Source organism: Bos javanicus, chromosome 13 (assembly GCF_032452875.1).
Source record: "Bos javanicus breed banteng chromosome 13, ARS-OSU_banteng_1.0, whole genome shotgun sequence".
NCBI lineage: Eukaryota > Metazoa > Chordata > Mammalia > Artiodactyla > Bovidae > Bos > Bos javanicus.
The window spans coordinates 37,142,169-37,154,689 of NC_083880.1; the positions used below are offsets into that span (position 1 = coordinate 37,142,169).

The 12,521-nt window shown below is 41.0% G+C and overlaps 1 protein-coding gene across 1 annotated transcript in view; it reads right to left on the minus strand.

Moving 5' to 3' along the window:
* Positions 1–2,122: 2,122 nt before the first annotated feature.
* The window catches only part of LOC133259155 (ankyrin repeat domain-containing protein 26-like), a 76,142-nt gene continuing 65,743 nt past the window's right edge, over positions 2,123–12,521 (minus strand). The window contains exons 22-23 of the mRNA XM_061436278.1: positions 2,934–3,057; positions 2,123–2,318 (exon numbers count right to left, since the gene is read on the minus strand). Coding sequence (XP_061292262.1) covers positions 2,945–3,057 — 113 coding nt within the window. The 3' untranslated portion in view covers positions 2,123–2,318; positions 2,934–2,944. The remainder of the gene's footprint in view (positions 2,319–2,933; positions 3,058–12,521) is intronic.

Below are 12,521 nucleotides of genomic sequence, written 5' to 3' on the forward strand. Positions count from 1 at the left end.
TCACATTTTGAACAGTGTTTTCTAATATTGCAGAATACTGACCAAAATATATGAATGCCTGGTAGTATACCTTTAGGGAGCTTCACACTTCTCAGCCATGTCTTGGAACTGGTGTAACATCAGTTTCTTATTGAAGAAGAAATATCCATGGTTTGAATGAAGGCCTGGAAACAGATGATTTCCTGTGATGATGTAATATTGTTATACACAAAAAGTGGAAATTCCATGTAAAAAGTGGGTTTATTGCTTAGAAAACTGTCTTATCATTTATATCTTGACGGAGGGTTTCCATATGTTTTGTATATTCTTGTAACCAAAACTCTGTAAGGTTTTTATCTACATACTCACTGTTTTCAAAATCTGCCAGATGACATTTTCCCAATTTTTGCCTTGTTTCTTTATCCCAGTATTCAAGAGTCTCAGTAATTATAACCATAACCCTGGGACCATAACTTGACAAATGTTCTTCTACATTACAATATGGTGTGATATAGGAGTTGTACCTTGCCAAATTTTGGAGGCCCAAGTCCTGGGTGTTCATTGGAAGGACTGAGGCTAAAGCTGAAACTCCAATACTTTGGCCACCTCATATGAAGAGTTGACTCATTGGAAAAGACCCTGATGCTGGGAGGGATTGGGGGCAGGAGGAGAAGGGATGACAGAGGATGAGATGGCTGGATGGCATCACCAACTCAATGGACATGAATTTGAGTAAACTCCAGGAGTTTATGATGGACAGGGAGGCCTGGTGTGCTGAGATTCATGGGGTTGCAGAGAGTCGGACACGACTGAGTGACTGAACTGAATTGAAAGCTTCCTGCACTTGGAAACATCCATATGTACTACTTATGATGTACAAAATGTATAGGAGCACTACAAAAAACTTGGACTCAGTGCTTGTGAGAAAAGGACTAAAATATTCTCTGAAGAATAGATTCACTGGATTCCATATGTAAAATAGATAGCCAACGGGAATTTGCTGTATGGCTCAGGAATTTCTCACCACAGGCATTTCCCACCACAATCTCCTCCCTCACATCCCCTCGATCTGTCTCTCTGCAGTCAACAGCAGCCCTCGCCCTGGGATTGCTCCACAATCCCTAAACTCCAGCTCCCAGCTGCTGTACCTTCCAGGGGACCTGCATCCTTGTCCAGGGTTTATGGCTGCCACAAGGACTGTCTGATTCTCATTCTATTTATGCTGCAACAGATCATTTGTTTCACTCTCAGCCTTAAATGTTTCTCCTCTGACTCAGGTAATTTTTCCGATATGGGGATCAGACCCCTGCTTCAGTTCCCCTACCAGCCGAGGGCAGGTCCAGTCCTCCTAAGACTCCTGTTTTTCCCCCTAGTTCCTTCATCCTACTGAGTTTTGCGTGGTTCTGTATATTCTTTTCCATTGGTCGGGTAATCCTGTCCGCTCTCAGCTGGTGTTCTGCATGCACTTCTGTGTCTGAAGATGTATTCCTGATGTATCTGTGCAGAGAGGTGTACTCCACGTCCACCTACTCCTCTGTCATCTTGTTCTCTCCCCTTTCAGGATATTTTAAATAACATTTTTTTTAATGGTATTTCCAAGCCAAGGAAACGTGCCTTTGGTTTTAGTCTATTGACTATTCTTAATAGTGTGTTTTCATCATATTGGATTGGGGCAATCAGGAATACTGCAATTGGTCTTTGTTAGTGGCTTTTCAAACTAACTTTCAAAAAAAGGTTAAGAATACTGAGATAAAATTAGACCATGAGCAGCTCCAAATACCATCACAAGAAAGAATCTGAAAAAATGTCCTGAAGATGTACGCTTTAGCTGCAGATAGGACATACATCCCTATTATTGCTGAAACTGCACTTTGTAACACAGTGTGGCCTAGCAGATACAATGCCTCAACGGGTTTTCAGTTTACTGAGGACTCTGAACTGGAAACAAATGCATAAGAAATGTGAGCAGAAAAGTCAAAGGAAAACCCTATACAAATGACAAGATTAATCATGGCTATGATATCAAGATTGTCATTCCAGAAGGCCATAAAACCCATGATGTGCATAATCACAGAAGCAATAGCAAAAGTTACCCACAAAGAACACAGGGGATGAGAAATTAACAATAAGGAAACAACATAACTGTTGATGCAAAAGTCACATTTTGAACAGTGTTTTCTAATATTGCAGAATACTGACCAAAATATATGAATGCCTGGTAGTATACCTTTAGGGAGCTTCACACTTCTCGGCCATGTCTCGGAACTGGTGTAACATCAGTTTCTTATTGAAGAAGAAATATCCATGGTTTGAATGAAAGCCTGGGAACAGATGATTTCCTGTGATGATGTAATATTAATGTTATACACAAAAAGTGGAAATTCCATGTAAAAAGTGGGTTTATTGCTTAGAAAACTGTCTTATCATTTGTATCTTGACGGAGGGTTTCCATATATTTTACATATTCTTGTAACCAAAACTCTGTAAGGTTTTTATCTACATACTCACTGTTTTCAAAATCTGCCAGATGACATTTTCCCAATTTTTGCCTTGTTTCTTTATCCCAGTATTCAAGAGTCTCAGTAATGATAACCATAACCCTGAGACCATAACTTGACAAATGTTCTTCTACATTACAATATGATGTGATATAGGAGTCGTAACTTGCTGAATTTTGGAGGCCTAAAGCTTCCTGCACGTGGAAGCATCCATTATACTACTTATGATGTACAAAATGTATAGGAGCACTACAAAAAACTTGGACTCAGTGCTTGTGAGAAAAGGATAGATTCTCTAAAGAATAGACTCACTGGATTCCATATGTAAAATAGATAGCCAACGGGAATTTGCTGTGTGGCTCAGGAAACTCAAACAGGGGCTCTGTATCAACCTAGAGGGGTGGGATGTAGAGGGAGATGGGAGAGAGGTTCAATAGGGAGGGGATATATGTATACCTATGGCTGATTCATGTTGAGGCCAGGACATTGGTGATGGTGGTGATTGTCATGGATACTGCCACTTTTGAATAGACATTGGACATCTGCTCGCTTATGCTATCCATGTCATCAACTCCAACACCTGTTAGAGAAAGAAACACAGTCTCTGTACGTTTTTAACATCCATTAAAAATTAACAAGATCAACTCAAACCATTTTCTTTGCCTGTCTCTCAAGATTTCACTGATTTTGCAGTGTGCTTGTGTGAATGAATGACATGTCCTGAGCAAAGCAAGTGATGAGCCCTGCTCTGGGGTTTTGCAGTGCCTTGAAATGACTGAAGGCAGACCCCCAAATGGGAGCCTTGTTGGGGTTTATATACCGACCTCCCAATGCCAAGAGACACCCAACATCCCTGCAAGAGCATTGAGCAGAAATGGGCGAAGCATGTGGACTGAACTTTCTTTTCTCGGTCACCTTTTCCTGGTCTCTTTGACCATTCCATAATTGCATGGGGAATTAGAACTACTAACCTAATCTGTCGGATCATAGACTTTCAAGGGACTTGTGATCCATGCCGTTATTCTGTACTTTTACTTAAACCTCAAACTATATGGATGGAAGTGCCTAGCCTTGCTAGGAGCTGAAAGTTGCAAGAGCACGTTTGGGAGTGAGGCGGAGCTCTAGTTCCAGGACCGTCTCTCAGACTAGAGGCCATTCTCTTGGCTGCTTGCCTCAGGGCCCAGGGTCCTAAAAGTAAGTCTTTGTCATTGCTGTGCCTCTGATCTATGTGGGTAGGAGCATTGCTGGTGACCATGAGGTTTTTGAAGACACAGATCGGTAATTGCAGGATCTCATCAGATTGGAAGTAGGGTGGGTTTCTTCCTTTGGTAGGACTAGCTCTTGGCAGACCAGAGAAATCTCTCCATTGGCTTGTCTCTCAACTCCCTAGATATTCCTTTTGTGAAATCACTGGGAATGAACTGGAAGGATTGGCCCTAGTAGCTTGAGGACAAAAATCATTTTTTTCTCGCCGGCCAACCCTCCACTCCCTCTTTTGCTATCACATATACTGGTGTGGCAACACTCAGAAGAGACATCTTGGGTTTTTTATTCATCTCTTTATAACTCAGCACTTCTACTGTCATCAGGACTATACTCAGGAATGTGCACAGGCACATGGAACATTGATGCTTCCCCTAGTAGTCCTAGCTTGGGAAACATTCCAGAAAACCTACTCTGCTCCACCCTGGGTGGCATCAGAGGAGGAGTGAAAATCAGACAAAGGTCTTAATGGTGAGGAACTGGACATCAGTCTGAGGTGCCATAAGGTCTACCCCTGGTGCATCTCCACCCTGCCTCAGTGGTAGAACTGGGAGGTATGGGTAAGGCACCTGTGTTGGTAAGGGACAGGTTAAGTCTGAGCATGGACGGAAAGCTTCGGTGGAAAGTCTGTCTACACCCCCATCTAGAGCAGGGAGGGACGCCTCCGGTGGAAAGAAGCCATGGCTGTGGATGCCACATTTTTCTCTTTTACAGATGGGAGCTAGCAGTTCCAGAATCACTTCTTTAAAATATATTTTAAAAAACTGGGACAAGTTTGATCCCCAGAGTTTAAAAAAGACACGCCTGATCTTTTTCTGTGATACTGAATGGCCATGGCACCCTTTGGAAGATGGGGAACACTGGCCAGTTGAATGGTCTCAATTATAAAACTGTTTTACAATTAGATCAGTCCTGCAGAAAACAAGAGAAATGGGTAGAAATGCCATATGTGTTGCTCCTTATCTGTCTGCAGGGCATGCCAGACTTATGTCCTAAGGGTTCAGATTTGGGTGTGAAACCTTCAGCTGCCTCCTGTTCTCTTACTTTGCCCCTGTACCTGGGGCTCCCAACTAAACAGGCTGAGTCATGGTGCCCTTCCAGAACAGGTTGCCTCAGTCTCAGTAGAAATTCAAACAGTCCCAATTCATAGAAGCCTTTATAGGACTAACTTTATGATCTTGCTTGGAGAGATACAATGTATGTCTTGGGACAGATGCTGACTCCTGACCCGAGAACTCAAGTTTTGGGAGAAGCTACTACTTTTGGAAATGAATGGCTTGAGCATGAGACAAGGGGAAAGAGGGAACAAAAGAGCCCTCCTCCCTACTGAGAGGCAAGCAGTTCCCACAACAGAGCCAGACTGGGACTAAAAGGTAGGATCAGAACCAATTTGCCAGGTGTAATCTTGAAGGACTCAGGGAATGCACACTAAGACTTTAAACTATGCTAAGTTGGCTGACATAGAACAGGGAGAGAAGAAAACTGATAAATTCCTAGATAGACTACAAGAAGCTCTCTGCTGATTCCAAAAGTACAGAGAAAGGAATGATCTTAAAGATAGATTTCTTACTCAGTCAGCTCCAGATATCTGCCATAAGTTACAAAAACAGGCATTTAGACCAAATCAGTCTTCAAAAAACTGTTACAGCTGGCTCAGATGGTATATTATGGTAAAGAATACGAGGAGGAAAAGAGAAAAAAAAACCTGGCAAAAGACTGAAGCCCCAAAAATGTCTGTTAGATCCACTCCAAAATGGCCTGAGGAGAAGTGCCCAGAGTAACCCAGGTGAAAAGGGGTGGACTTATTATTATGGTGGAAAGGAGAGGCATCTCAAGCAGGCTTGCCCTCAGGCATCTAGTCTGCACCTGGCTCCCTGTCTGTCTGGTCTGTAAAATGACCACACCTGAGGAGAGACTGCCCTCTGAGACATAGGACCCAGGGTTTGGACTCTCAAGGCAATTCGGACTGAAAGTGCCTGGGAGTCCCCACACAAGCTCCCATCCTAATCATACCTGCAAAACCTGGGTATTAATAACTGGGGGCCCAATCAATCGACTTTCTTTTGGACACTGGGGCAACTTTCTCTGTGCTCAGTGAAGCCCTTTGTCTGCTTTCCTCCTGATCCACTACTGTAATGGGACTGTCGGGATGAGCCAAACACTATTATTTCAGTCATCCTTTAAGCTGAAACTGGAACTCTGTGCTGTTTTCACAGGAGTTTCTGATTGTGCTGGAGTCTCCCTCATCCCTTCTAAGGAGGGATATACTGAACATGGTCCAGGCTTCTGTTTTCACAAATATGGAGCCTGCTCTTTTAATTGAACAAAATGTAAATCCTAGAGTGTGGGTTGATGGAAAACTGCGGGTTGAGCACAAAATGCCATTCCTGTTATTATCAAGATCAAAGACCCTCACTTATTTTCACATCAAAAGCAGTATCCACTAAAGCCTGAGGTTAAGGAATGGGCAAAACCTTACTGTACTGACTTCTCATGAAGTAAGTGGGATCTTAAACTCTAAAGTTCAGAGCAACAGTGGTCCATCTTAAAGCTACTGTAACTCAAGGAGTGTCAAAAGTTCTAGAAATAGAATATCACTTACACGATCCTGGAGATCTCAATCTTCAGGAAAGGTTGAAAAGGCCAATGCTGTTATTAAAAGACATCTGTGTAAGCTAACTCAGGAAACACAAGACAGTTGGTTTAAAGTTCTACTCATGTCTTTAAAGAAGGCTTGAACTGCCCCTAAGAAGAAGGGACTGTGTCTATGACAGACTGTTTTTGTGCACAGATATTGTAATAGATCCTAAAAACTTAAAATCAACTATATGACTCAGCTTTCAGCTTTTCAACCTCCTTGTTAGGGAAAGGCTTCATGTGGAGGGTTTCTCTGCTTCAAGGAAAGGACTTTCTTCAACTCTGTGAATAACCTCACCGACAACAATCGTATATGACACCTCTTCTTGATCTGATGCCATCGAACAATCCTAAAATGGACTGATGTAACCATGGACATAATGTAACTTTTAATTTTGATTATGTTTTAACTTGGTTTAATGGCTATTTTGCCACTGTAAAATGGGGTTTGTCTCTAACCATCTTGTCACGCGAGTGTATGTTCCTCGGTTCTTTGTCTCGTCACAACAAAGATTTGGAGCGACGGACATTAAAGCCCTCGGCGCGTCACAGCTCTTGGGTCTTGGACAAACTGTGCTACAGCTCTTAGGCAAATCAGTGTTACAGCTCTATTTTATTTAGAAGATAGCAGGAAAGTGAGAGGGAGAGAGAGAAAGAAAAGAGCGCACGCACGCGGGAGAGAGAGTCCCAGAGAAAGCACTTTGGCTCCTCCTTTTATATGTTTTTTCCTCCACCTGGGCCTGCCCTATGCAAATTGGGCTTAGCCAGGAGTGCTGTTTGTTCTGTTTGTTCTGCCTGAAGTCTTCACTCTGGTCCTCGGACCTTCTTTGTCTTTTAGCCACCGCCATTTTGGACTCCTTTTCCCTATTCTACCTTCCTAACAATCTGAAAGCTTTTATTTTATTTTTTATTTTTTGAAAGCTTTTAAGTTACTAAAGGTTGTCCAGGCTCCTACGAGTGCCACAGCCTCCTCCAACTATTACTTGGGGCCCCGGGATCAAAGACCCTCAGTATGAGGGTTAGGAGAATATGTTCCCTCAACAACTTAGGGATGATGCCCGTCAACAGCAGGAAGTAATTATGGAATGAAAACGACAGCCCTTTCTCTTGGCAACATGATTCTCTTAAAAGAAAAGGGGGAGTGTGAGAGTCAATTCCTAGGTAGGTTGATAAGTCCAGGGTCCCTGAGGAGGAGGAAGGCGTCTGGGGCTCTCAAGGAGAAAAGGACAAACGTTCTCTTCTACACTGCTTTCTCTTAGTGAATATAACAATATATCTTGCTCGAGGACATGTTTCTCCTTAACAAGAACCTTCTGACTAATTCTGTCATCTTAAAATATTTATTATGGGAGTGGATCTGGTAAGATCTTTCCATTGTTCATTCTAATCTTGTTAATTTAAGATGTATATTGTGGGAGTGGGTTTGGAAAAAGTATATAAGGTCTTGATAAGACTAGCTAGGGGGGCACTCTGCTTCCCCCTTCTGATGTCTATGTCAGAAGCTTTCTCTGTCCCTTTTTATACTTTAATAAAACTCTGCTACACAGAAGCTCTTGAGTGATCAAGCCTGGTCCCTGGTCCAGAATAAGTTGAATTTTCTTCTTCAGAGATCACAAATCCAACATCTTTCACTGAAAGCTATCATAGGATTAGCCTGTTTTTGTTTTTTCCTATTCTATATCACACTGAAATGAACATACTTATTCTATTTTGTGAACACCTTTCCAATAAATAGGACAAATTCCCAGAAGTGTAGTTGGTGGGTCAAAGGTACTCCATTTTAAATTGTTAAGTCTTTTGATTTGTTGCAAAGTTATATTTTAAAATTGTACCAATTTACAAATTTTCCTCAGCAGAATGTGTTCATTTGCATACAACCTTCCCCAAACCTTCAGTCTTACTATAATATTCATTAATCTAAGAAGAAAAGGTGTCTCACTTTTGGTTTAACTTGAATCCCCTCATTAATCAAAAGGTCAAATATTTCTTTCTTATATTTTGAATGATTAGTGTTTTGGATTCTGTGTGTGTGTGTGTGAAATGCTTGTTCATGTCCCTGGTCTGTGTTTTTCCGTTTGGGGTACTAGATTTTTCCAACTCTTAAAGGCACATAATTCCATTTGATTTTCATTATCTCCTGATTCCTCATTTTGGATCTGTAGAGTCACCTATATATAATTATTTTGCTTACTCTAACACAATACCCTTCCTTTACCCACCCCACATCTCCATATACACAGTGTGCAGCCTCACCCTTTGTTTTATTCACTTAGAATAAGAAATGGTGAATTTGCAACTATGATCTCATATGGTACCCCAACATACAACATCAGGCCAAAGCCGCTCACCACTGCCAAGGCAGCAGAAATGACTCCAAAGGCTGCGACCCACATTTTGTTTCGTATACAGTCACACCTGTAAATTTCGAGGGAAAAGTCATGGAACTTGTGGTGGTAGCTTCCATACTGAAATTCTAGGAATTCATAACATCTTGACTCAGACACCTCCTCAGAGCCCTCTTATGAAATAATTCCCATACCTGTCTGCTGGAGAACTTTAATTTCCAGGCACTAGCCCAGACCATCTGAACAAAAGAAGGAGGGGGAGGAGGGGACAGAAAAGTTGGGAATCTGTGCTGTTACCAAATTACACTGATTGATTCTTATACAGCGAGCCAAGCATGAATCCACCAACTGACCTTTCAGAACCACAAAGATATACTGCTGCTGCTGCTAAGTCACTTCAGTCGAGTCCGACTCTGATGGCAGCTCACCAGGCTCCCCAGTCCCTGGGATTCTCCAGGCAAGAACACTGGAGTGGGGTGGCATTTCCTTCTCCAATGCATGAAAGTGAAAAGTGAAAGTGAAGTCGCTCAGTCGTGTCCGACTCTTAGCCACCCCATGGACTGCAGCCTACCAGACTCCTCCATCCATGGGATTTTCCAGGCAAGAGTACTGGAGTGGGGTGCCATTGCCTTCTCCGAAAGATATACTAAAGCATTGCAAATAGCTACTTCCACTCTGATCTTCAAAGGAGTGTAAATGGAAGCAAGCAATATGAAAGTGCCCACGTCTAGGTATCCTCTCACCAACCTATGAGTCCACTTAGCCATAAACACAATCCTAAATATCTCCCGTATGTCAAAGCTTGTTTACTATATATTGTGGCTAACAAAAAGAGTGAAAGCCTCCTTCTAGAGGATTTTCGTGGTTCTCCTCTGCTAGAGACGTGTGCTCTAGAAACGAGGCTGTGTGTGTGTGTGTGTGTGTGTGCTCAGTCGATTCAGTCATGTCCAACTGTTTGTGACCCTATGGACTGTAGCCCACTAGGTTCCTCTGTCCATGGGAGTCTCCAGGCACAAATAGTGGAGTAGGTTGCCATGCCCTCCCTCTAGTGGATCTTCCCCACCCAGGGATCAAACCCAAGTCTCCTGCAATGCATTGCAGGTGGATTCTTTACTGTTGAGCCACCAGGGAAGCCCAAGAAAGGTGGCTACTAACTGCAAAAAAAAAAAAAAAGTAACACGTGTTCCATTTTGTATATAACACGTCTTATGCCTGTTTCTTGGTTGGACCAACAAAAGTGGGAATATATATACAACATTTTAAAAAGACTGGATTTAATACTTTAACTCCCCAACAACCACAACTTTACATCTTAAAATATCGATGACAATCTCTAGGTTTCTGTTTTACTTCATTGCTAACTGCTTCAAAGCAAATGACAGATAATTGCCTCTAGAAACTTTTAGTAGGATAGGGAAACTCAATTTGATTTGAAGACTAGCAAAGTCAGTTATGGAAAAGGAGCTACTGATTCCCATAGAGGAAGAATATAACTAAAGACCTTATACATGCAGGCCACATTAAAATAACTAAACTTTCTTCTTATTAAAACAGCTATGTGTGTCCGTATTTCACTTTTTCTCAAACTGCTGGTGCTATTAGTTAAATTCAGGGCCCCAAATCAGCATACACACACACACACACACACACCAAAACAAAAGGATTTTTTTTTTTATTACAGAAAAAAATTTGATTACAACCAATACTTTCTGTGGACTTCCCTATAGCTAAGATGGTAAAGAATCTGCCTTCAATGGAAGAGATCTGGGTTTGATCCCTGGGTCAGGAAGATCCCCTGGAAAAAGAAATGGCAATCCACTCCAGGATTCTTGCCTGGAGAATCCTTTGGACAGAGAGGCCTGGTGGGTACAGACCATGGGGTCACAAAGAGTCGGACGTGATTAAGTGACTAACACACACACACACAATACTTCCTTAAAGCAACAATATTAGTTTACAGGAGTTTAAGATAAAAGTAACACAGATAAACCTTAAAATCAGAAATATTAACAGGATAAAAGCTACATATGACATGTTTAGCCCTATTATGTCTTTCAGGTTTCTGGATTGGTGGTATAAATTTTTCAGAGGATGGGGAGAGTGAAGTATATTATTGGCTAGAGATATTTGACTTTGACTAGCTGCTGTGTTGATTCTCCCTAAATGACCTTTATTTTAATAATCAATAGGCAATGGAAGGAAAGATATGAATGTAGAACACTAGTGAACACACTTGCAGATTTTCTAGTCCCCAAGAAGGACTTTGGTTAAGCAGTTTATCAGAATGACTTCAGAGAGTCTTAGAACTTTAGATTTCTGCAGTCCTGGAACACAGCTCTGCAGACTCTGATCTATGGTTTATAGAGAAGTCGCAGAATCCGTGTGTCTAAAAATGTCTTCATGTGATTCCAGTGCTCAGGCTGACTTGGGCATCACTGGCAGCAAAATGACCAATCCAAACAGCTCACTATTAAAAGCAGAAACTACACATTAAAGAAAGCGTAAATCAGGAGTTCCCGGGTGGTCTAATGGTTAGGATACCTCAGTGCTTTCACTTCTGGGACCTGGGTTTGCCCCCCAAAAAGGCATCAATGGATGAAATGAAGGATAATATGCTATAATTTATACAGAATATTAAATACCCAAACAATAGAAGTAAGTCCTTCCTTGTCAGCAATTATTTTAAATCTAAACAGATTAAATTTTCCAATCAAAAGGATATATTGTCAGAATGGATAAAACAGCATGATTCAACTATATGCTATTTACAAGAGATTCCTTTTAGATCCAAAGGCATAAAAAGACTGAAAGTTAAGAGGACTGAAAAAGATACTCCATACAAATAGTAACCAAAAGAGACTTGGAGTGCCTATATTGATAACAGACAACGCAGACTATTTCAAAAACTGTTAGAAGTTTTGAGACATAAGGGCATTACATATTTATAAAAGGGCCAGTTAATCCAGAAGATATAACAATTATAAACATAAATGGACTTCATAACAGAGATCCAATATAGATGAAGCAAATATTAACAGTATTATAGAGAGAAATATATAGCTCTACAATAATAGTTGGGAAATTCAATACATCACTTTCAATAATGGATAAAACATCTAGGCAGATAATCTATAAGGAAAAGGAAAACATACACAGTATCATAAAACTTATGAGATGTGGTGACACCAGCGCCCAGAGGTAAATTTATACTACATTACAAAAAACAGCAAAGATCTCAAACCACCTTGTGGATTTAGACACCTTGCGGAACCAGAAAAAGAAGAGAAGGCCAAACACAAAACTAATGGAAGGAATAAAACAAGAACAGGGATATATAAAATTGAGACTAGAAAAACAATAGTGAAAACCAACGAAGCCAAAAGTTGGTTATCTAAAATACCAACAAAATTGAAAGACATTTATCTAGAGTGATAAAGGGGAAAAAAAGATACAAACAACTAAATTAGACATGATGAATGGGGACTTCCCTACTGAATTTACAGAAATAGAAAGGATTTAAGAGATTACCATAAGCAACCTATGCCAAGAAACTGGATAACATAGATGAAATACACAAATTCCTAGAAATACACAAAGACATACACTGACTCAAGATGAAACTCTCAATAGAACATGTAACAGGTAAAAGGATTGATCCATAGTCAAAAACCTCCCCCCACCTTCAAAATAAAGTCCAGGATTGATGGCTTCACTAGTGGAATTTTGTCAAATATGTAAAGAAGAATTAACATCAATTCTTTTCAAACCCTTCCAAAAAACTGAAAGGAAGGGAACACTT